This window comes from Akebia trifoliata, chromosome 4, assembly GCF_017979445.1.
Source record: "Akebia trifoliata isolate Shusen 1 chromosome 4, ASM1797944v1, whole genome shotgun sequence".
NCBI lineage: Eukaryota > Viridiplantae > Streptophyta > Magnoliopsida > Ranunculales > Lardizabalaceae > Akebia > Akebia trifoliata.
The window spans coordinates 33,825,300-33,851,315 of record NC_141378.1 but is presented as its reverse complement, the minus strand read 5'-3'; the positions used below and the strand labels follow the sequence as shown (position 1 = coordinate 33,851,315).

General features: G+C 37.5%; 2 protein-coding genes across 4 annotated transcripts in view; one reads left to right on the top strand and one right to left on the bottom strand.

The window, feature by feature from the left end:
* Positions 1-7,776, top strand: part of LOC147404773 (transportin-1-like) — a 61,146-nt gene extending 53,370 nt beyond the window's left edge. For 2 of the 3 annotated variants that reach the window (XM_086440848.1, XM_086440847.1), the window contains 4 exons: positions 696-747; positions 872-940; positions 1,024-1,083; positions 7,049-7,776. In XM_086440848.1, the coding sequence (XP_086296974.1) occupies positions 696-747; positions 872-940; positions 1,024-1,083; positions 7,049-7,132 (265 nt within the window). In that variant the 3' untranslated portion in view covers positions 7,133-7,776. Of the gene's footprint in view, positions 1-695; positions 748-871; positions 941-1,023; positions 1,084-7,048 lie in introns of those variants that run through there. The other variant, XR_015177915.1, reaches the window with a different exon arrangement.
* Positions 7,777-11,120: 3,344 nt separating this feature from the next.
* Positions 11,121-13,498, bottom strand: LOC147404772 (serine/threonine protein phosphatase 2A 57 kDa regulatory subunit B' beta isoform-like). The gene is made up of 2 exons (XM_086437767.1): positions 12,410-13,498; positions 11,121-11,549 (listed from the first exon to the last, which is right to left on the bottom strand). Exons 1-2 carry the CDS (start codon positions 13,460-13,462, stop codon positions 11,178-11,180), a joined length of 1,425 nt encoding a protein of 474 aa, XP_086293893.1. The 5' UTR covers positions 13,463-13,498; the 3' UTR covers positions 11,121-11,177.
* Between the last annotated feature and the right edge of the window lie 12,518 nt (positions 13,499-26,016).

Here is a 26,016-nt window from a genome sequence, read left to right as displayed (position 1 = left end):
CTCAATTGTTCGATTTTATGTTTACGTGGTTGGGATCATGGTTTTTTTGTCCATGAGTCAACGGATCCCAACCTTTTTTTTTTTTTTAATTTTTAAATTAGTGCAAAAAATCTAGTGTTGTATGGTAGTGTTTGGATGTACAGATGGCGTTGCTAGTAGTTGTGGTGCACATGTACAAGGTTGGACCCATCATTTGATGGATCCAACCTCAGAGGTATCATTAATGGTAGACAAGTTGTTCATTTAGAAGATTGGGCCCACCATATGATTTATCCAACCTAGTAGATCTCCTCAACAAATATTTATCATACTAGATGTTAATTAAAAATATTTATCAGTGTTGTGAATTTGCACAACTTGGTAGTTCATACTAAATGTATGTATATAGAAGGTTGTCTGACTAGGAACTCTTTCACAATGATTGAAGAATATCCTTCAATGGTAGTTGGTAATTCATTAATTGATTAGGAAGAACTTGGGCAAGCTGTGGACTCATTCTTCAAACATGATCTCATAGATTTCGATTTTTGTTCAATATTTGGAATTTTCTAATATAGTCCCCTCTAGAAAAAGGTTATTATTAGGGTTGTTAAATGTGTGCTCCATTCCAACATAATTTGCATTGAGCTCAATTTTCTTTTCTATGCAAGGTTTCATTCCTTCAAACATTTTTTTTTGTTATTGAATTGTGGTAGGATACGTGATGATATTGAGAAAGAGGAAGCCTTCCGGGGTCTATGTGCAATGGTATGCATGTGCTTTTTATTTTTATTTTCTTAAAACACTATGTAGTTGTGATAGTAACTACAACTTACATTTATTTGCAAACCCTTTTAAAAAAATGGAAAAAGTAATATAGCAACTTGTACAGGTTAGAGCAAATCCATCGGGCGCTTTGAGTTCACTTATTTACATGTGTAAAGCTATTGCAAGTTGGCATGTAAGAATAGTGTATCCTTCAACATTCAATTGACAATTTTGAAAATGTTGCCAACTTCATTTGACTTTCTGATTTCCTGTCAGGAGATAAGGAGTGAGGATCTACGTAATGAAGTTAGTCAAGTGTTGAATGGGTATAAGCAGGTTGGATTTCTTCTCAGCACAACATCCAAATTGGTTTCTTTTTGTGTGGAATGAACTTTTAAAATTATTCCTTAATTGCAATCTAAGTATTGGAAATAATATAGTTTATTATTAGTTTTCTATTTATTTCTATGTAAGGACATTTATGTCCATTCACACATTGGTTAATATAAATATCTGTCAAGCTCATTATGAGACCTTGCAATTACTTTTCTACAATTCTTCTTGGTATCAAAGCCCTAGAAGACCCATCGACCCCCCTTGGGTTCCCCTCTTCGGTTTTTTGGATCTTGAAGTCTCTTCTCTTTTCTTCTCTTCCTTCATCAATACCTTTAAATCTTGAGACCTAATAACCTAGCAGTAACTTCGTTAGAAGGTCTCCCCTTTGGGGGTTTTTTCTCTTTCGATTCATATTCCCTTAATCGCATGTTGCGATATGAAGTTTATCAGTTTTTTATATGTTGCAATAACTCTTTGCACTGTGTTTCTACCCTATGATAGGGTTTTCTGCCTTTCATAGGCCGTTTGGTTCAATTTTTGCCCTACGTTAGGGTTTATGTTTGCGTTTAGCCTGTTGAAGTGTTGTTGGATGCCTGCGATAGGGTATTTGCCCTTGCTGATATGAATTTTTATCAATTTTTTATATGTTGCAATAACTCTTAGCACTGTGTTTCTACCCTATGATAGGGTTTTCTGCCTTTCATAGGCTGTTTGGTTCAATTTCTGCCCTACGTTAGGGTTTATGTTTGTGTTTAGCCTGTTGAAGTGTTGTTGGGTGCCTGCGATAGGGTATTTGCCCTTGTTGCTGCTCCACAAAAGTGTTGTTGGGTGGTCTGCGATAGTAACTAGGGTTGTGTGAAGCCTTGCAATAGCAACAAGGCGTTGTTGGATGGTCTACGACAACACAGGGTTGTGTGGAGCCCTGAGACAGCAACAAACCGCACTGTTGGGCAGTTTGAAGCCTTGCAACAACAAGGCGTTGTTGGGTGGTCTGCGACAACAACTAGGGTTGGTGTTTTGTGGCCTGTGACAACTAGGGTGGAATTTGTGGCCTATGAACACAACAAGGTGCTGTTTGGTGGTTTGCGACAGTGATGTTGCTAGGTCTACTAGTTTTTTGACTGCAACAGATTTTTCTCTGATTTTCTGGTCTAGTAGGTTGCCCTTTACCTCGTGGTTTATTCATTCTTGGGTTGAGATTACAAGAGATTTCCCTTCAAACCAAAGTTACTACTTTCTTGTTCATAGTGAGCAATGTCATTGCATCAAAAGACCAAAGATTCCAATACTATTCTTGGGAAAATTCCTCAGCCAACGTATTACCAGTGCCGTTATTAGATGGTTAGAATTTTCACTCCTAGTCTCAGTCTGTGAGACTTTATTTGGGTAGTAGAGGTAAATTTGGATGGCTTTTGGGCACCACTAATAAGTCACTCACTGATCCCAAAATTGAACAATGGGAGATCGACAACTCATTATTCTTGGATGGCTATTTAATTTCATGGAGTAGCGCATCCATACCATGTTTATGTACCATGAGACTGTCTCATCTTTGTGGTCAGTCCTTACTTGGACATATGCGCATGCTAGGAATGACTTAAGGATTTATGAGCTTTATCGAGACATTGCCCAAGCTACCCAATGTATTTAAGAGTCTCGTTGGGAGGAGCTCTCTCATTATGAGTCTATGGTTGAGTTGTCTGTAGGGGTAGCCGGATATGTGGTAATAAGGATTGATTGACAGTAGACATATTTGTTTCTCATTGGTTTATGTCCTGAGTTTGAGGCACTTTGAACCCAGATTCTTAACACCACTCCCTTACCTTCTTTATTTGAGACATTTACAACCATTGATAATGATGAGCGTTGTCGTTGTATAGTTCTTTCTCAAATTTAGGCCCTTGGTATTCTTTCTGCTCTATCTACAGATCATATGACTCTAACAGTCAATTTGAGTCTTTCTGACTCATGCTCAGGGATCTGGGGGTCGTGGTAAGGGGAGTGGTCTTACTTGCAACCATTGTGGGAAGATAGGCCATGAAAAGACCCATCATTTTCAGTTCTATCCCCATCTATTGCAATCTTCAACCACTCATTTGGGGCATTCTATTCCCCGTGTTGTTGTGGAGTCATCATCAGTTCCTCCCATTGATCTTCCTGTTTCCCTTGGCATTATTGATTTGTAACAACTTCATACTTAGATCGCTACTATTGTACGAGATCAGATCCATGCTCATATTTACTCATCTTCAACTGTGGCTTTAGTTACCACGCCTCCAGGTATATCATCTTCATTTCATGTCACTTAGTCTGGTTCTGCCCCTGACATAGGTAATTGATTTTGGTACTTCTAATCACATGATTGGTGAGTTTAGCCATTTTACTTCTATTTTTCTTGCTACTCATAGGGAGGCTTGCTTCGCTGATGGGTTTCTTACACCTATTCACAGCAAAGGTACCATGCCTGTATCATTTGGTTTTTCCTTTGACTCTATGCTTCATGTTCCTCATCTATCTCTTAACTTGTTGTCTATGAGTAGTATTACCAAATCTTTAAATTGCTCAGTAACCTTTTTTCCTACTCATTGTATTTTTTAGGACTTGACTTCAAGAAGGATTTTTGGCAAGGGTTATGAGAGTAATGGGTTGTACTTGTTTGGATCTCAGCCTACTATTGCTCTGGCTTCTGTATTTCCACTCTCTAGGGCCATATTTTTTCTTCTCAATCTTTAAATTTGTGGCATGCTCACTTAGAACATGCTAATTTTCAGCACTTATGTTTTTTATTTCCTACTTTAAAAAATTCTTGTGTCTAGTGATTTATGTGTAAGCTTTCTAAACACTCACGTACTTCATATATTCTTCGTATGCATCAGTTTAATACAATGTTTGTTTTAGTTCATTCTGATATGTGGGGGCCTTCCCTTGTAACTGCTTTTATTAGTCATCGATATTATGTTACATTTAGAAGTGACTATTCTTGTTGTACTTAGGTGTATCTGATGCGTTTTCGTTCTGAGGTGCTTCCTATTTTTGTTAATTTTCTTAAAATGATTTAAACTCAATACAACATCACTATAAAATCTCTTAGGTCTGACAATGGTTGGGACTATATTTCTAATGGGATTCGTTCTCACCTCTATGAGCATGGTATGCTTCACCAGTTGACTTGTCCTTACACTCTTGAGCTGAATAAGGTGGCGGAACGCAAGAACCGCCGCCTGATGAACATTATCTACGGCTTTCTTCGAGGAGTGTATATTCCTAAGTTATATTGGAATATGACAGTCCTCACTACGGCTTTCTTGCTTAATTGGGTTTCGAATCGCACCTTAGGGGGACAGGTGCCTCTTTTTGTTCGCCCTGAGAGCACTTTTTTCCCTATTATACCCAGTGTCTTTGGGTGCATTTGTTTTGTTTAGAACATGACCCCCTCGTCGCACGAAGTTAGATGACAAAGTCATTTGGTGTCTTCTTGGATTATTTGTCTATGTCAAAAGAGTATCGGTGTTTTCATCTTGTTTCTCATCGTGTTATATATATTCTCTAGATGTCACTTTTTTTAAAATGTTCCCTACTTTCGTGCCACATCTTCTTTGCAAGACTTTTTTCCTTTGCATGATCCTTCTCCTATGGTGCTACCATCTCTGGTCTTCTCTTTATTTTCGTTGACGCTTCGGGTTTACTCTTGTCGTCCTCACCCCTCTCCAACCTTACCAACCTCCTCCTTGGACTCAAGTTTATCCTTTTCTACACCTAATCCTATCCCTTATATTTTTTACTCTCACTTGCCTATTGCACTTTACAAAGGTAAGCGGAGGTGTGTTACTGATCATCCTATAACCAGTTTATTTTTTATCTGGGACTCTCTTCTTATTAGGTCTACCTTACCGTCACTGATTCTATTCAAGTTCTTCGGTCTATATCAGAGGCTCTACGAGATCCTCAGTCAATTGGAGTCATGATTGTTGAGATATATGTTTGGCAGAAGAATCACACTTGTGAGCTTGTTCCCCTTCCCTTTGGAGAGCGGACTGTTAGTTGTAAATGGGTTTTCACTCAAATATCTCATGGATGTCACTGTTGATCGGTACAAGGCATGCCTAGTTGTTAAGGGATTTACGCAGACTTTAGAAAAGAATTTTGGTACTACAATTAGTCTTGTAGCTAAACTTTCCACTGTTTGCCTCCCCACTTTAGCTGCATGTTACTCGTGGTCTCTTCACCAACTCGATGTGAAGAACACCTTTCCGAATGGTGATTTGACTGAAGTTATCTATATGGACCCCCCCTCCTAGGTTTTATCTTCAGGGAAAGTTTTGGGTCCCCTCAAGTACTTCTTGGGGATAGAAGTGGTCCGCTCCCGTCGTGATATTTCATTATCTCAACGCAAATACACATTGGATCTTCTTCAAGATACTGATATGCTTGGTTATCGTCCTGCTTTCTCTCCTATGGATTAGAATCATCGCCTTTATACCGAATCTAATGATCTATTATCTGATCCTTCTTATCAAAAACTCATAAGCCGTCTGATTTATCTGACTAACACTAGATCGGATTTGACCTTTGCGGTTAGTGTGGTCAATCAGTTCATGCATACTTCGTGCACTTCTCATCTTGATGTTTTATCTTATTCTTCACTACTTGAAGTCGCTTCCTGGTCTTGGGCTTTTTTACTCGTCTAGTGTTCAACCTCATTTGCCCTACTTCACTGATGTAGTCTGATCTCGTGGAAAAGTAAGAAATATGGTGGTTTCCCGTTCTTCTACTGAAGCCAAGTATCATGTTATGTCCCTTGGCACATGTGAGCTTATTTGGTTTCGATCTTTGCTGATGGAGTTAGGATTCCTGTTTCTGGTTCTTCCACTTTGTTTTGTGACAATAAGTATTTTATCATATTTGTTTCTGACTCAGTTTTTCACGAAAGAACTGAGCATATATAGGTTGATATTCACTTTCTCAGGGAGAAAGTTCGATTTGTCGCTCTTCAAATAGTTTTTGTATCTTCTTCAGATTAGCTTGTCAATATGCTTACGAAGTTTGTTGGTTCTTCTATCACTAACTCATCTTGTCACACTGGGCTTAGTTGATATATTTGCCCTAGCTTGAGAGGGAATATGAGAAAGAATGTAGTTTATTATTAGTTTTCTATTTATTTTTATGTAAGGGCATTTATGTCCATCCACACATTATTTAATATAAATATCTGCCAAGCTCTCATTATGAGACTTGATAATTACTTTTCTACAATTCTTTTCTAAGTAACAATTTTTTCCATTAGTCCTCTCACAATCCTCAAAAATTTAATTGGACATTTTTTTTGTAATAATCTTATATATATTCTCTGATCGTCATTAGTTAAATGAATCTTGTTCCTCCACTCCACTCTTTCTATTGCCGAATCTTCTATTATATTCATATCTTGCTTTCCCTATCTCAATCCACCTTTTTTTTTATATCTTCCTCTCACTCTTTTAGACCTTTCTACTCAATATTTCTTCTAATTGGAGGGGGGTCATAATCAGTTTTTGTTTAACCTGCCCTGACAATCTCAATCGACTCTCTTATTTTATCGCTTATCTGATCTACTACATTTATCATTTTAGCTTTCCTAGTCTCTCCCATCTATTCATGCATCTCGACTTGAATTAGTGTTCTTTCCATAGTTTTCTAAAAATTCATATAAATTTCTTAATCATGGATTTAAAATATAAAATTAGTATTAGTTTTTATTTTTAATATTCAAATAATATATTTAAACACGTTGCTTTCATAAATTGAGGTTAAAGGATTTTTTTTAATCGTCAAAAAATAAAACTAGCTTGGTAGACTACCATCTTTAGATTAGTAAAGATTACAATGGTGAGAATTTTTTTTACTATGATAATAATGCTTAGCTTGAGTTTATTGTGTCGAAGAATGATAACAACATCATTAACATTTTGAACTAATATTTGTGCAGACGCTTAGGAATGGAGCATGGGAGCAATGCATGTCTGCCTTGGAGCCCTCAGTGAGAGACAAATTGTTAAAATATAAAGTTTAGGGTCTGATAAAAAAGTAATGTGAGTTTCCTGAGGGTGGATGTTCCAGTATTCATGCTTCAGAGTATTGGTGTATTGGCACTTGGGTATTGTTTCCAATTGTTCGTCATTGGATACAAATTTTTATTAGCAAATGCCAAGGTGTGGCTGGAGTTTAGGAAGAAAGGCAAAATTATTTCTCTAGGCTGTAGAGCAAAGCCTGAAAGCTATTGCAACCTCATCCATACTTCCAAGATACTAGCTTGAAACAGTATTTGATTTGAAAAACCATGGAAAGGTGGGTCAAAGTTATGGGGTGGGTACATATCCAGAGGTGCAGTTTTTCAAGCACTTAAGGAGACAAGCACAAAGCACTTCGGAGACAGGTACATAATTCTAGTTTGTAACGCACATTCCATCTTCAGGATTTTCTTTTCATGTCATAGGGTTTTTTGGTTTTGCTCTGATTTTATTATATAAAAAATATATACATATAGGGAGATTTATTTAGTAAGAGAAGTTTTGTTAAAATGTCGGCGTTGACTGTTAACAAGGGAGCTATTGGTGTAGGAGTTTGTGGGATTTAAATGATTAAACGTTTCGGTATTGTAGTTCTGGATTTCAATACTTGATGATAAAATATTTAGTAATGATTTTTCTTGCGATCTGTCAATCTTATTTAAGGATTTTGCTGGTGTTGTCGTGACAGAGGAGAAGTTTCTTAGATTTGTAGTTAGGGTTGTTCTTATGACCTCTGGTAGAGCCGATGCAGTAGCTACACGAAGATAAAAAAACAGAAAAAGAAAAATAACACTTGTAGACTCTTTAAGATAAGATATATGAGGTGTGTTACCTACTTTGGCAAAGCTGGCACCTTTGAAATGTTATTTCTTTTCTCCCTTCGATTCTTGGTAGATGAACAGCAGGTCTTTGGTATTGCCACTCGTAGACTTTTTACCTACTCTTCAAGTTGGCATCTTCTATGTAACAACATTGATCGATCCAAGATCTTTGGCAAATATCGTCTATTTACCTACTTTGGCAAATATGGTTTGATTTGAGTTGGACTATCTGAATCTCGAGCACCCCAATCAGAAAGATGGTGGTGGAGCACTTGGATAGTTGTTGGGGTAGGCAGAGCTGTCAAAAAATAAAAAATAAAATTGAACAGCCCAACTGTTCTTCCACCTGTCTCGTTGGTTTTTGCTCCAAAGGTGTGAAGTCTTTGTAATGAGAGAGACGGTAACCATCGAAGCCAGTTAAACACAATTCAACTACCACCGGTACATGTATTGTTGGATGGGAGTGTCCCATGTCTTGGGTACCGTTTGGGGTCATTTTTAAGGACACGACATCCACCAAAAGGATTGAGAGTTTTGAAATTTGTGTTTGGTTAAGGTCTCAGCTTCTGCTTCCAAGTATACCTATATTCATTTCACTGCTCCCTCGGAAAGTCCTGCGTGCAACTTGTTGTGTCGAGGGTCAACCGGACCCTGAAGGGTGGCCCCAAGGAATTCATTTTTTCATAAACACTAAACTTACCCTTACTGAGGAGATTATAAAAAAAAAATATTATTAATATTCTGTGTTACTTGAAAACCTAATTATGAAAAAAAAAAAGGGCAACTTACCATGATTTTGTACTTTTAATATAGACATGGCTCAAAATTGATGGTGATAATTTTTTTTAAGCATTAGCAATTCGGAGGGAGTTGAATGAAAAACATAGGTGGTGTTTGGATAAGACTTCTCAAGTAGTTCTGCTCCTGCGGAGAGTTAAATGTGTTTGGTTAAAAAAGTTTCACGTCCTTTTGCCTCTGCGCAGGTGCTAAAAGCTCTCCAGCAAAAAAGTAACAAAAAGGTGCTCCTAAGATTGCTCTTGCAGGAGTAATATTTATCGTAAAAAAATGGCTCCTAATGACCTTTGTGCCCCTCATATATTTATGAAATTCCACACATGCCCCTTCTTTAATTACACAAATTCATCATCTTCTCCATTAATGCCTCTCTTTTCTAATTTCCATTTCTAGATGCCACAACTTCCATTGTCGTGTTCTCCTTCCCCGTCGTCAGAAATGTTATTTTTATTTTGAAATAAAATAGAAATCGGTGACGAATAGGTGCTTCCATGATCTCTATCGATTGTACAAATTAAAGATGTGTTCCATGGCAATCAATTTCTTTCAAAGTTTCCCTTTGAACTTCTAACTAATTTTGTTTAGACATTTCAGATTTGAATTAATTTGTTCGTCTTTGATGTTACTCTATCCCATGGCAATCAATTCATTTGAAACAAGTAATTGTTTTAAAAAATTTTGTTTATTCTTCCATCAAAATTAATTTTTTTAATAATCTCATATGTGCAAAATGTACTCTGCTATTTTCGTCTCTTTTGTCCTCCAAACTTGAAGGTCTCTATATAATGGAAGTAGTAAAGATTGGATTTTGTTTTGATTCAAACTTGTAGCTAAAAATCTCTCATAATAAAATTCGAACACATGGGTTTATTTTTTTAGTATTATAGGTAATTTTAGTTGTTTCAGTTAAGCTTTGTAGGAAATGCCCTTCTCAAGAAAGATCTTTTCATTATATATGAAATTCTCTACTATAAAAAATGGACCCAAAAATAAAATTAGTAACACTTTCAATATAAGGGCATTCTAGTCTTTTTTTGAAAGTTAGAATAATTTTCAAATGTAATTCTAGCATAGAAGTACTTCGTAGAGTTTTATTCCCAAAAATGCATATCTTGTTCCAAAGTACTTTAACTCCTTTATAGAGTACTTCAACTCCAACTCTTTGGCGGAGTACTTCTCACTCCGGTATCCACAAAGGTCCATAGCTTCACCTAAAGTCTTGTGAAACATAATAGGCTCCTTCCCTTCCCAGGAATGGTTGAATGAAGTTATCTCAAGCAATTAATTTCAAATAAATAAAGCAATTAAATTTTTTTTTTTTTGAGGACTATGGATCCCCTTACCAATACTTTCTTAATTAATGATCAATCTTTGCTAAGGAGGTTGAATCTTGTTATTTAAAAACAAACACTTTTGTCAAGGGGGAAATTGTAACAAAGTTGAACAAGTAAATTTTGTCAGGAGTTGTTTCAACTTTAGGGGAGTATTTGGAAAATAATGATTGGGTTTGAGGTGTGCAAGCCAAGTAAAACACTCAAAATTTTAATATTATCATCAAATATCTAGAGAAGAAGCATGTTCACCAAACTGCCAAAGCTCTAGATCTCCCGAAAAGCACTTCTAAACATTTTCGACCATTTTAGCAATCGTGATTTTTGTAGAAGTGATTAATAGGAGAAGTACTTCTAGAGCCATTTTGGTTGTCCTAGTGTCACGACTGTGTTCTTTTGAAGTGAGGTCGTACAATACTTAGGGTGCTAATTCACAAGTAAACCTGTAAAAAAATATCTCACACAAAAAACGTAACTAGCAACACACAAGAGAACAGGGGCAACACGAGACAAAGTCTGGAGGCAACTTTGTTGATGTGGTAAGCAATTACACGGAATAACACATTACAAAAGTAAATAAAATGTGTTACAAGCAACTAATGATCTATGATATGCAGGACACCATGTAACTTGGGCAAGGGTTCAAAGTCAACGTGGGTATAGGAAGGGTGTCTTTGGTCCCAATCCCCAACCTACACCCATATTGACTTTGAGCCCTCACCCAAGTTACTTGACGTCCCGCATGTCATAACTCACTAGTTGCTTGTAACACATTTTATTTGCTTTTGTAACGTGTTACTTCGTGCAATTGTATATTATTAAAAAAAAGTTGCCTCCGGATTTTGTCTCGTATTGCCCCCGTTCTCTTGTGTTGCTAGTTATATTTTGTTTGCGTAAGATATTTTTGATAGGCTTGCTTGCAGGTTATCACCTCAAGCGCCGCACGACCTCGCTTCAAAAGAACATGGTTGTGACATCTAGCCACCTTAGTAATAGTTTTAAATCATATGCCAAAAAATAGTAGGAGACATTGATGCTTGTTCCTCAAACAATTGTAGACAATATTGGGTAGTAATCTTAGTGGTAGCAATGGATACATATTAGAGTTGTTGAATACTGTTAATTTCATCATTAATGAGAGACACATATACATAGTGGTTGTTGGAGGAGCTGCTTCTCTCAGCTGCAGCCTTTTCGAGTCTCTCCCACTTGTGGTTCCTCTTCATTTCTACTTGTCCAGCCTGGGCTTTCCGGAGGTTGAACTCTTCGAGGCTCTTGGAGTAAAGATTTGGTTCCATTTCTTCCAGCATCATCTTCACACTTGAAGTTAGTTGACGTACACTTTTGCTCCAATGCCACTTGAGGTTCTTCTCAATACCTTCTACTACAATCGGAAAAACATCTTCCATTGCCTGTGATACCATCCTTACGAAGTTCTCGTTGTTCCACACATACAATGCTCGCTCTGCAACCTAACGGGATAAAAAGGCTTAGATATATATGTGTTTCAGATGTCAATTATTTATTTATTTTGCTAGGTAAGCAAGATTAGTGGTCAGTAATTACTAGGTGAAGGTTGGTTTTGAACCCAATTCATGGTTTCAAGATAGACTTCAACCAACTTAGAAAGCTGACACCTTGAGATGTCAACCAATATATTTTTATATTAGTAGATTAAATTGCTAGTTTAACAACAAATAAACAAAAAAAAAAAAAAAATACGGGTTTGTTTGTAATTTAATTCTTTGTGGGTTGAACCCCATTGAAAAACACAAATTAATATATAACAGTATAGTACTATACCCTTATACACAAATTGGGGTAATTTTTATATGGATGGGGTTTCCTTGACTCAAGAAATGACACAAGATATTGACTATGTAAAGACAAAATCCAACTCTTGAGACTTGATGCTTATCTCAACAGGACATATCCCGATTATAATTATATCAAAGATAATTTTCAATCATTGGATTTTGTGTTTATACGGTCAAGATCTTATCATTTCTTGGGTCAACGGAACCAACCCTTTTTATATTTTGGATTTTGGGTCTTGACGAATTTCAAAATTTGGGAAGTTGGAGAGAAAAGACAGGAGAAATCTAGATTTGAATTTCTCAGTTAGTGAATCGTCGTCATCTCATCAGTGGACATAAATGCTGCTCAACCACTATTGATTTAAGTTGTTGTATTTTTGTGTGATATTTCTTTCCCACAGTTGAAGCAGCATGCATCATAATCATCTTCAAAAATCAGATATTAAAGAAGCTTGATTATAGAAAAAGACTGAAAACATGAAAGTTTAGAAGAAGCAATCATGAATTATATTTACCTGTGAGTTCCAACTGTTCAAACACCTAGCTATCCGAGTGCATAAAGGCCCAGCCAAGTTTCTATACTGCTCTTGATCTATATTCTCCATCAATTCTTCCAATTCTCCAAGAAGTAAAATCTCCTTCTGACAATTAGTGATAGGCCAATGCCTGAGAATCCCTTTAACAACAATACCACCAAGCACAGGTTCCTTCTGCACAAATTGTGAAACACAATAAGCCAACTGCCTATGATAAGCCTGCATCCCTTTAGGCTTGTGAAGAGGTACCAGAACTCTCATTAAGAATGAATTGTGTTCTTCCTTCAGAGGTACGATTAATCCGTTAATAATACTTCCCCATATCTCAAGTAACTCCGCAATCCCACAGTGACGGTCTGTCTCAAATACAAAGTGCAAGAACACATCGTTCATCGATTTCCGCATGGAAGATCGGTAGAATGTGAACTTAGAGTATATCCGATGGTAGACGTTCTTTAAGCTATCGCGTTCACGTGGGTCCTCGGATTGAAATAGGGAGAGAAGGTTGAGAAGGAAAGGATGATCTATGTAACCACGTAGAGTCTTGGGGTCAGAATTGAGGATTAGTCGAAGGAGGATGTTGTAAACGATTTGGAGGTGTGACCATGCGGGCGTAGGGGAAGTCATTGGGTCCTCATCATCGGGAAAATCGGCTCCAATGGAGACATTTGAAGGAGGTGGGAGCGGTCTAAAGAGGTTGGTGGAGATCATGGAGATGAGAGGCGATATAATTTGATCATCCAATGGTTTCTTTGAGGATTTTATAATTGATAAGAGTTGAGTGAGCTTGAGACGCTTGAGATCTTGTTGTGATGGTGACTCCAATGGATCAATGAAAGTGAAGATGAAGGTGCAGTAGGAGATGATGGAGAGAAGTTGTTCATTTTCTGATTCAAAAGAAGATTGCTTGGTATTATGGTTGTTGATGTTATTGCCATTGTTGTTGTTTTTGGAATCTAAATCAAAAAGATATTGAAGGGTTGTAGATTTTTTATTTGAAGAGGCTTTTGGGATATTTCTTTGAACACCCATCTCTACTTTGTTTCTCCTCTCTCTCCTTCTTCTTGTGTGCTTAATGCTTTGAGTGTTTTTTTTTTTCAAAAGGATTGAGAAGTGTTGGATTATTCTATTTATCTTTTAATAAGTCGGGGGTTGCAAGAGAGTCCAAAAAGACAGCGATGTTATATAGGAGAGAGGTGTCGTGAATTCCGATAATAGAGGAAAGAGAAGTATTTGTCCGTTTGTTTGTTTGTTTGGTTGTTAGTGAAAATATATACTTCACAGCATTGAGACAGGTAGATTTAACTGGTATCATTGCCACGTGGAGGGGAGGTCATTTGTTATTCACTCTTGCTCCCCATCTATGGGTCAATGCCACGTGGAATTTCTTGATTATTTGCTCAACTTCATTGCAACCCTTTTGGCCAGTAATATATAAAAAAATTTCTCCATTTGTGTGTAGATTTGAAAAAAGAGCTTTCCTAGAGATGAGTACCTCTATACTATGGATCAATTTTTTCCTAGGGATATATTTAGTTGGAACCATGGTTTTAAATCTCATCCAAGACTCAGATGACTCACTCGATTCATCTTAATCTCGTTCAGCAAATATTCACATCATCTCATGAGATAAACAAGATGACTATGACGATATTTTGAAAATCTCAACTAAATCAAACAGGATTTTGGTTAAATAATTATTATTTTTTAGAATCTAAATACTTATTATATGATTAAACATCTTCTAATCTACCTTATTTTATTAAAATATCATAATTATTTTAATTTAAATATATGTAAATCAATCATTCTAAAACGAGTTAAAAGATTTGTCTCAGACAAGTCTTGTCTCATACGAAATGAGTTAACTCGTCCAAGAAAACTCGGTCTCGTCCATGGACGAGACGAGACGTCAAACCTAATTTTGAAACCATGGTTGGAATCCATTGGAGTATTCTTCGCATTCCAACCTTAGTGATCAGGGTGTGGAGCGAGTGCAAGAATGGGAGCAGAAGTTAGAATGCAAGAGCGCAAAATTCAAAAATATCTCAAGGTGTAGAGCTCCTCTAGAACATTATATAAATAATATACTCAAATATCAATTTTATTTTTTGTATGCTTCATTTGCTTACTCATTCCATTATCACTTACTCTCTCTTGCAAAAAATACCTCTTTTACAATTTCAAATTGTCAAATTTTATGAAAATAATATATTTTATTCAATAAATTTCATATTGAAAAATACAATCATAGGTTCACTATTATCCATAACTATTATATTTTCATTTGTCCTATGCCCATGGAGAGGATGTATTTTTTAACTATTTATATAACTTGAATAGTATCACCAATGTTGTTATGCTATTCCCAATAATATTTTAAAATTTTCATCATTACACTATAGTTGTTTTCTAATTGAAGTATTCACCAATATTTCATTGTAATGTTTCTTTTTGAGGATGTATGTGACTAATCATTATGCAAGAAAAAAATAACTATTTAATATAATGGACATAAAGGAAACCTTTGTGAAAATGGGTTTCGAACATCTTGGGAGTGAGTTCCCATATTTTGAGAAAGGGGTTAGAGAAGGATTTACTCTCAAAGTGTTAGAGCATGGATTGAGAGTGCTAGTGACACCCCCAACATAAGGGTTTGAGCTCGTTATTCCAATTGTATGTATTGCTGCCCAATCTATTATGATTTGGCAAAATTGAAGCAAACAAGTATGAGCTCCCCATCAAATACAATTGAGTTCTAAAACATATTTATTTTTTCTCAGAGAGAAAAATGCACTAGACTACTAATGTGTACTGTAGAGTTAAATAACCGCGCAATTATCTAAACCGTACACATGTCCAAGTCGGTTGAGTGGTACCATGTGCAGATCAGCATACAGGCACTACCCAATAGTAGAGTAGGTCAAAGCAGAGAGCACCTAATTTTGGTAGAAGGGCAGCACAACACTGAATAAGACCTGATCTACCTGTAGACAGCCCATTTTTGCATCCGCCTGATTAATCAACTCGTCAACCCGATTGCAATGATTCCCAATGATGGATGTGTATTCTATTGCTTTATTTGGTTACCAGATGTGTTTCAGAAATCCGGATGAGGTATCTCGAACTGACAAAACCTTAGAAACCATGCTACGCTAGGAAAATACGACCCCAGAAACATAGAAATCATCATCTTGCAGATCAAAAAGAAGTTTTACGATAAAAATCACTAAAAATTGACCAAATTACCAAAATACCCCTAACCTCAAGACAACCCTAGAGCCTACGTTACGCTTAGGAAAACTCTCTCGAACACATAAAAAAATTGGAATCAATAAATCATTTCGCCAATTTTCACAGAATTCGACAAAATTACGAAAATGCCCCTCATAAAGTTCACAATCATTTCACACAAAAAATTTCATAAATAACACAAACCAATATTTTCATTGAATTCCTTACGAAAAATCGATTCTAAAACATCCTAGAACATTAAAAATCGACTTGAAACGTGAAAAGTCCTCTCCAGGGGCAAAACGGTAATTTCACAATTTTCATGATAAAAAATTCCGAAATTAATAAATAAAATATTAAATAATTAAATTGAAACATTAATGAAATTAATTTAAAATTTTGAACCTAAAAAATCGATCAATCGGACTCTCAGGCAAAATTGTTGAGGGTTCGTGGGATATTTCTTTAAGGACCCCTCCATTTGGGGGTCCAAAGAATTAAAGAAATAATGGAAGGGGGTTCTCCAAAAATTAAAAGTAAATCAAGCAAGACTAAAGTCAAGGTATTAAAGTCAATCAAGTGAGACTAAAGTAAAAATTAAAGTCAATTAAGCAAGACTGAAGTCAAAATATTAAAAGTCAATCAATTAAGACTAAAGTCAAAACATTAAAAGTCAATCAAATAAGACCAAAAGTCATAATAGAATTCTAATTAAATAATAACTCTATCTAATAGAGTTCTAACTTAAAAACAATTCTACCTAAAACAATTCTAATTAAAACACAATTCTACCTAAGACAATTCTAATTAAAACACAATTCTACCTAAGACAATTTTAATTAAAACACAACTCTAATTGAAAGATCTCTAATTAAACACTAACTCTATCCAAATCAACCCTAAAAAACATCTATAAATAGAGGTGCTCACACCCTATTTTCGTATCAAATTATAAACCCTAGGAGAAGTAGGTCTAGAAGCTCCCATAGCCCCCCATAAACCCTAGTTTTGGAGCCCCAACTCCTTAGCTAACATCCCTCCTTCAATTTTAGTATAGAAAACGCCTAAAAACCCTCCAAAAACACCCCCAAATCCGCAACAAACTTGAAGAGTTCAGATCCAAAAGCAAGGAGATACCTCGGTCTAGGAGATCCGAAGTCAAATCCGGAAACAGAACGAAGCAAGGGAGCACGGTACAAGGAGCCCTTTTTGTCAGAACTGAGGGAGTAAAGTCCTTGCACCGGAAAGGTATTTTTTTTATTTTCTATTTTTATCTAGGTTTTAGCAATGTAATTTACTTGGGAATTTAGTAGAGACCGGCTTTGACCGGGCGGGATTGGTGCCTAACACCTTCCAATCCCGTAACATGATCCCCGAATTCAGTTTTCTCGGTTTTAGATTAGTTTTTATCCGTTTAGAGTCATTGAACGGTTCCTAGACCGTAATAACTAGGTGGCGACTCCCAAACCTCAAGGGTCAAAAGCGGATCCGCGCACCCCGCGGATCGAGGGCGCTTTCACTACCAAGCAAGGCAGACCTAGTCAAAGAATATCCATAATCTTGATATGTGCACATCAACCCTTGAGATCTCGGAGTTCTCTCCAGTATAGTATATCCAATCCAGAAGATCCTCATTCTGTTGATGGTCCAATGAATCAAGGAAGTCCCTGGGATCACCCCCCGTGACAAGGGGAAATCCTGATTCATAGGAAGAATCTATAAATAACACAATTTACACTAAGGGAGGGATCTTTTTTAGCGGATTGGAAGTCTAACCAGTTTATTAGATTGTTCCTATGCTTCTCTAACTTGAGCATCGAAGAGTTTTTGACAGGTATCACACCGGCACAAGGAAGGAGGTGATAGGACTGACTTCAAACCTATGAGGTAGAGTCTATCAACACCGTTAACCGAATTCTGACCACACAAATCTAGCGTCGTCTATGGGAAACCAATAGCATATTGATTTCAGTTGAAACAATGGTGAGATCCACTAGAACCACCGAAGTTCATACACCTCCACCTGTGGCACAAGTCGCAGATGATCAACTCGTAGCAATGTTAGAAGCCATGAGAAAATAGAAAAAAGATATACAGAAGAAGATGGATGACTTGGCCGAACAGAATCGAAACTTGAGTCAACGTCTTGAGAACCAACACCTAGCAAGACAATATATCCTACCAAGAGATCCTCAACCTCCTGTTAGGGATGATTGCATTTCAAATGCAAAAGGAAGTTCTCAACTGTTGATCCCAACAAAAGAGGGAGAGATAGAAGTTGTTATTACAACTACTCAAGCAGAGCCTGCAATAGGTCTGACTCGAGAGGAGATCAAAGAGATGGTCTAGATGGACAAGGAGACAATGAAGAGTGCATATATTGTCACAGTGGCAGCGCAAGCTATCAGGGGAATTCAGAGGTCTCCATTTACAATAGAGATCTTAGCGGGAGAAATTCAAAAGAAGTTTATGCCGTCATGTTTCACCCCTTAATCAGGGACAAAATACCCAATGGAGCATCTATTTCACTTTCGACGGATGCTTGCTTTGTGGGAAGAAAACGAAGGATTAATGTGCAGGTTGTTCCCTTCTAGCCTGCAGGAAAATGCATTAACTTGGTTCCACAAGTTGTCATGTGAATCAATAGCTTCTTTCGATGAGCTTTGTACTGTATTTGTAACATGATACATTAGCAACAGAAATAGTGGCGGAGACGTAGACGCTCTGCTCAGCATGAGGATGTCGTTTGGGGAAAGCCTCAAAAAGTTTACAAGGAGATTCAGGGAAGAAGCGATGTCCCTAAAGAGTTGTGACGAGAGAATGGCAATAATGGTGTTCAAAAACTCTTTGCCATATAGCTCAGGGTTTTATAGGTCTCTTGTGAAGAAGAAGAAGATACCAAAAACATTAAGCGAGTTGTTCGAAAGAGCAGAAACATATATTAGATTGGAAAACGATCCCCAAAATTCGACTGGAAAGAGTAAAGTAATACATACTGTGGTGAAGCCAGGCAAGCAGCATCAACCACAATAATAGAGTAGGAAGAGACCGCTCGAGCAGGACAGGAAGCGAAGGAGACAGAAAACGTATTTCTCTATGTCCCCAAGCAAGATTTTACCGCTCATCGAGAATGAGCCTTACTTTGAGTGGCCAGCGCCACTTCCTCGAGATCAAATAAATCGATATGAGCGATACTATGAGTATCACTAAGGTACAGGCACATATCACTAACAGGTGCCAGGTGTTTAGAAGATTTTTGCAGAGATTAGTAGAGTAGGGCAGACTAAGAAACCTTCCTAGAAAACAAAGGAAGAATCCACCCCGAGACAGGAATCAAAGGCCTCAGCCACCTGTTGAAGGTCAAGATGGAAGGACAGCAATTATACATGTTGTCCTTAAGCAGGAGAGTAGAAGATCATACTTGAGCAAGGCTAACGAAAGAACCAAGAGACGACGAGCAGAGCACTTTGTTCACGTCTACACAACAAAAAACATGCCCACAGAGCAGACAAAGTCCTACAAAGAGCAGACCGTGACTTTCATAGACAAGGATTTGGAGGGGGTAGTGAGGCCCCATTATGATGCACTGGTTAGGGGTGCACATGGTTCGAATTGGTTTGGATTTTAGTAAAATTTGAACCAAATCAAATATGATCGGTTCTACAAATTTGGAGTCAAACCAATCCAATTATCCTATAAAACAGAACCAATCCAAGCCAACCTTGATTCGAATTGGTTCGGATCGGTTCTCGGTTCTCATACTTTCAAAATAGAAAAAATAGTATTTTTTCTTTCAAAAGAGGAACCCTTTGGATAAGATAAAAAATAATGCCTATTTTTAAAATGAAAATGATTTTATGATTAAATTTTGACTGAAATTTGTATAAATTGAAAATTAGAGGAAGTTCAATGAGACTAAAAAAATTACAATTTTAAAATTGGTATTTTTGATGGATTAGTGGGGAAACTAATCCATAAATGGTAGATTAACGAATCCAAGCCTAGGTTCGTTAGTATATTTCATCTAACAAACACGGCATAAAGGTTATCGTAAAAAAATAAGGAATTCAACTCTTTGAAAAAAAATTTCCATAAATGGATTGATTCATTTGAGAGTTAAGAGAGAGATTTGTATACATTTTTTATGAGTTTTTGCTAGAAAAAAATAAATGAGATAAAGTTGAAGACTTTGATAAGTTACCTCTTCATAAAATATATACGTCGGATTCGTTCAGTTCTATTATACCCCTAATCCGAAACCGAACCAAATCAATTGGATTTTTTATATACAATCCGTACCCGAACCAAACTATGCTCAATCCGAACTAATCCAATTCAAAAGGCTTCGGATTGGTTCGGTTCTAGAATTTACCCAATTCAATGTGCACCCCTAGCACTAGTGGTAACCTTTTAGGTGGGCACATTTACTCTTAATAGGGTGTTGATCGACAACAGTAGTTCTGTCGACATTTTGTATGCTACGGCCTTTTTGAAGATGGGTATTAACAAAAACATACTTACCCAAGTGGGAACCCCTTTAATTGAGTTAAACGGGATAACAAACCAACCATAAGAAGAGATAGTCTTGCCTGTGCAAGCAGGTCCAACAACCTTCATGGCCAGGTTCATGGTCGTCAAAGCAAGTTTCCCATACAATGCCATCTTGGGCAGGTGGTGAACCCATGAGATGAGAGTGGTTCCTTCAACATACTACCAGGTCCTAAGGTTCCCAATGCCGCAAGGGATGTAAGATATACGAGGGGATCAAGTGGCAACCCAAGTATGTACGTTGGACAAGGAGGAGTTCTCCAAAGATAATGTCCAACAATAATAGTTACAGTGGGGAGAAACCGAGCCTAGAGAACCCCCATGCCTAGAGAACATCAAGATGGTGGATGTAAGGGAAGGTGGGAAGATCGGGATAAGAGCAGAATTGGTATCGGAAGAGTTGAAAGAGCTAACAGACTGCCAGAGGAGGAATCGAGATGTTTTTGTTCCATAGAAGAGATGCTAGAGATCAGCTCAAAAGTAATCTGCCACCACTTGAACGTAGAATCAACTATCAATCCAATAAAATAGAAGCCAAGGAGTTTAGTACCACAATTCAGATAAGCGGTTACAAAGAGGTATGCAAGTTGATCAGAGCATAATTTATCAGGGAAGTGCAGTTTCCTAATTGGATAGCGAATATTGTAGTAGTGCCAAAAAAGAATGGAAAAGTTAGAGTCTGTATTGACTTTACAAATCTAAACAATGCTTGCCCTAAGAATAGCTTTCCTATGCCAATGATAGACCAATTGATAGATACGACTTCAAGCCACGAAAGACTGTCCTTAATGAATAGCTATTCAGGCTACAATCAGATATAACTTAACCTAGTAGATCAAGAAAATACATCCTTCATCATTGAGCAATAGTTCTACCGTTACAAAATTATGCCCTTCGGGTTGAAAAATGCAAGAACAACTTATTAGAGGCTAGTAATATAACTCTTCAGAGATCTATTAGGGAGGACTGCAGAAGTCCATATTGATGACATGTTGGTGAAAAATAAGAAGGAAGATCATGTTGTTGATCTAGAAGAGGTGTTTTCACGAGTAAGGAAAGTTGGGATAAAGCTAAACCCGGAGAAATGCACTTTTGCGTTAACTTCGGGGAATTTCTTGAGCTACCTGGCTACAAAAAGAGGTATATAAGTCAACCTAGACCAGATCAGAATACTACTAGAGATGCACTTCCTGAAAATGCAGAAACAAGTCCAGAAGTTAATAGGAAGGGTAGTAGCCCTTAACAGATTCATTTTCATTTCTTCAGATAAATATAAGCCACTATACCAACTATTGCGAAAGAACACCAAGTTCGAGTGGATAGAGGAATGTGAGCAAGCCTTTGCAGAGCTGAAAAAATATCTGGGTAGATCGCCTATACTCTCTAAACTAGAAGTAGGAGAGGAATTAGGACTGTATCTAGTTATTTCAAAATACGCACTCAGTTCAGTCTTGGTCAGGGCTGGGACAGTAGTAGAGTAGCCTATCTACTTCTTGAGCAAGTCCTTCACCGATGTAAAAACACGTTATTCCAAAATTGAGAAAATGGGATTAGTTTTAATTTATACAACTTTGCGCCAAAGATCGTACTTCCAAGCACATCGAGTGCAGATCATCACAAAGTACCCCCTGAAGTCTGTCCTAGGACAGACAGAGAAATTGAGCACAATGGAAAACTGGGTTGTATAGCTAACTGAGTTTAGACTTGAATATAAGTCTAGAGTTTTGTTAAAAGGCCAAGTAGTAGCAAATTTCTTGGTAAACTTTCCAGTAGAGGAAAAAACAGATATGTTGGTAGAAAAGCTGGAACATGCTAAATAAGAACAAGAAGCAAACAACCATCCACGATGGAGTGTCTACGTGGATGGATTTCAAACTTTGAAGGATCAAGAATAGGAGTGGTGCTGATCACTCTTGACAGTTTCAAGATAGAGAAAATAGTCAAGCTGGGATTCAGAACATCAAACAATGAAGTGGAATATGAGACAATGCTGTTCGACCTCAATTCATTGGCAAAGCTAGGAGTAACTGAGGCTACAGTCTATAATGACTCATAGCTAGCAGTTAACCATGTCAACGGGATGTTTGAAGCACAAGATCCCAAGATGCGATTCTATTTGGAGAAAATCAGGTTTGCCATACTTCAAGCTGGAGAAGTTAGAATAAAGTACATATCAAGGACAGACAGTAGACATGCAGATGCCCTAGACTTCATAGCCTCAATGTTGGCAAGATAAGACATAAGAGAATTTCCATTAGGCTACCAAGAAATACCTGTGATAGATGAGCCGAAATTGGTCAGTGTTATAACTACAGTAAGATATCAAAAGGGTGAATGAGCTTGATTTTTACTTTCCTGCAGTTAGGAGTGTTGGTCAACGATTTGAATGAGGTAAGATGTGTAAAGGGTAAGGTAGAGAGATACACTATCCTAGATGGGAAACTGTACAGGAAATCAGTAGGAGGTACACTCCTACATTGCCTAATGTCAGAAGAGGCAAAGGACATATTGAACGAGATCCACGAAGAAGATTGTGGGAATCATTAAGGGGCAAGGTCTTTGGCTCATAAAGTACTCTCCCAATGGTATTTCTGGCCATATTTGTAAAAAGATGCAGCTCTACACGTCAAGCATTGCGACAATTGCCAAAGACATAGGAGAATAATCCGACAACCAACAGTGCAGCTCAATTCCCTCATCAGCCCTTGGTCTTTTGCACAATGGGATATTGATCTAGTAGACCCACTGCCCAGGGCACCATATAACATAACTTTCTTGCTAGTGGTGATAGATTACTTTGTCAAGTGGGCGGAAATACTCCCTCTAGTAAGAATTCGCCAGTAGGAGGTCCAGAAGTTCGTATGGGAGAACATAATCTACCAATTTAGCATGCTACGTAGTATAGTCAATATGAGATAATTTGCAAGAGAGCAGATCAGAGATTTTTGTAGAGAGCATAGGATAACATAGTTATTCTTTACGCCACAGTATCCCCAGGGCAATGGACAGGCCAAAACAACAAACAAAGTACTAATAGATACGCTAAAAAAGAGACTGAGAAAAGCGAAGGGAAGATGAATAGCAGTCTTGCATGGTGTGCTATGGGCCTCCATGAAAACTATCAGAACCTCCATGAGGATGTCTCCATTCGCCATGACCTATGAAATGAAAGCAGTAATACCAACAAAAAGTAGTTTTCCCCCATTAATGTTAAAAGTAGTGCATATTGACCAGAACAATCAACCGATAATCATATAACTAAATTTGGTGGAAGAAAAATGAGAAGCAGCACTGATAAGGCTAGAAAACAATCAAAAGAAACTGTAAAACTACTTCAATAAGATAGTCCTCCACAGACAGTTTAAAGAAGAAGACTTTGTGCTGCATAGAGTATTCTAGAATAAAGAAAAGTAGAATAGTGGAAAGTTGGGTCCTAACTAAGAAGGGTCATACAGTGTAGCAAAAGTAGGCTATAAAAGAGTTTATTACTTGATGACAATGATCGGTCAAGAACTGTCTAGACCGTGGAATACATATAACCTGAAAAGATATTATCAATAAAAAGATCTCTTTTGCTCGCTAATAGTTTGCAAGTGGATATAGTACTAAAATTGGATCCCACTTAGATCTGGGTCTACGTGAGTTTTCTCTGCCTTAATTGACAAAGTAAGAAACTGGTCGGGGCCCTACTCTAACGAGAGTAGCACTACGTGGGTCTTCTCTACCTTAATTGGTAGAGTAAGAAGTTGGTCGGGGTCCCACTCTGACACGAGTATTATAGCACTAAAGATGGATCCCGTCTGGATCCAAGCCTACGTGGGTCTTCTCTGCCTTTATTGGTAGAGTAAGAAGTTGTTCGGGGCCCTACTTTGTCACGAGTCCAAGAGTACTAAAGATGGATCTCACCTAGATCTAGGCCTATGTGACTCTTCTCTGCTTTAATTGGCAAAATAAGAAGTTGGTCGGGGCCCTACTCTACCACGAGTACAATAATATTGAAGATTGATCACACCCGGGTTTGGGCTTACGTGAGTCTTCTCTACCTTAATTGGCAGAATAAGAAGTTGATCGGGGCCCTACTTTGGCATGAGTAACATAGCATTGAGTTAGGCTCTTTCTAGAGTCCGATCTTAAGTGACAAAGCACAGATTTTTGTTTAACTGAAAAGCAAATCCTCGAAGTCATTCTCTACCTATGGTTAATAGAAGATTGCTGAACGACTGCAGTTTACCTTAAAATAATGAAAACGTTGTAGAATAGACGTTTCAGGAACAAAAGTGAATATTATGCCCTAAAATCCATTAACGTATATGCTGTATAACACTAAGTTATAACCTTCTTGAAGGACAGTAACTCAAAAGTACATCCCCAAAGAATATAAGTTAATGTTGCACATAATTTTTTATTATGTGGTTATTTACGAAAAGGTTACACTTAAGTAAAATTTACAAAAGGTAGAACCTTGGGGGAAGAGGTAGTAAATATAAGCAGTGCAAGAGAACAAATCTGCTGAAGTATTTAAGTAAAACATATTGTTAAAATTCAAGAACAATAGTTGAGCGCGCAACACAGAATCGTAAATAGAGCATTTTGTTAAAGATCAAGTTAAGTTTAAAAAACAGACTAGCAGATTGTGTATACAGTGTAACCAATATGAAGAAATAAAATTTATATTAAAGATAGATCTGCTGAAGTATTTAAGTAAAGCATATTGTTAAAGTTGAAGAACAACAGTTGAACGCAGCACAGAAGCATAAGTAAAGCATTTTGTTAAAGATCAAGTTAAGTTTTAAAAGCAAACTAGCAGATTATGTATACAGCGTAAACAGTATGAAGAAGTAAAGTTTATATTAAAGATAGAACAGTAGTTGATGTGAAAACAAAATTTTCTCATTAATAGCAAGAGGAAGTACAAGAAAAATCCCAGTAGAGGAGAGTACAGAAAATGATAGCAAAAACAGAGTAGCAACAGAGCACAACAAAAAATCAAGAGGCACGTCTTCACTCCATAATAGATGGATGACTAGCAGGAGATGAAACTTCAGTAGGATTTGGAGGATCGATTTCTTTGTTCTAATTGACGTTGATAATGGGGACATGAGGCAGGTCACTGACATGAACAGGTGAACCGAACGCTTTGGCTTGATCCAAATCTATGGTTTGCCCAGCCTCCACCAATTTGCCAGGAACTCAGTCTAGGATGGCAATTGGGTTCCCCTCCTCATCCAATTGGGAGGGTGGGACTCGCCCATGGTCACCAGATCAGCTGAAAATCTCTTTGATAGGAGGACCAGCAGGACCTTCATCCTCATTGTCTTATTTATCTTCTTCCTCTTCATACTAAAGCCGAGCAGCCTCAAAGCCTTCGTGATAACCCTCAAAAGAAGCTTTCTCTACCAATCGAGAGTATTGGGCCTGTTGCCTTAGCAGTCTTTTGGTCTTAGCTAATCTTCATTGACCTGAATTGCCCTAGTTATCTCAATACCAACCCTAAGGGAGCCTAACTCAAGCTCTTTCTGTTGTACCTTCTCTTGGAGATCTGCCAGCTCTTCATCTCTCTTTTGTACTCTCTCCTTGTAACTAGCCAGTTCCAGCTGAATAACATCCTAGAGATCTGTTAGCTTTTTATTAATGGCCTCCAAGTCTAAGTTTTCCTTGAAAAATTAGGCCAAGCCTCCATCTCCTCTCTAACCTCTTGGAAAAATTGGCTAGAGGAGGCCAACTCAGCCTAGAGCAAAGCAATTTTTTCTTCAAGCTTCCTAGTTAGAACAACCACCTGGTCCTCAGCCTCACACCATTTCAGA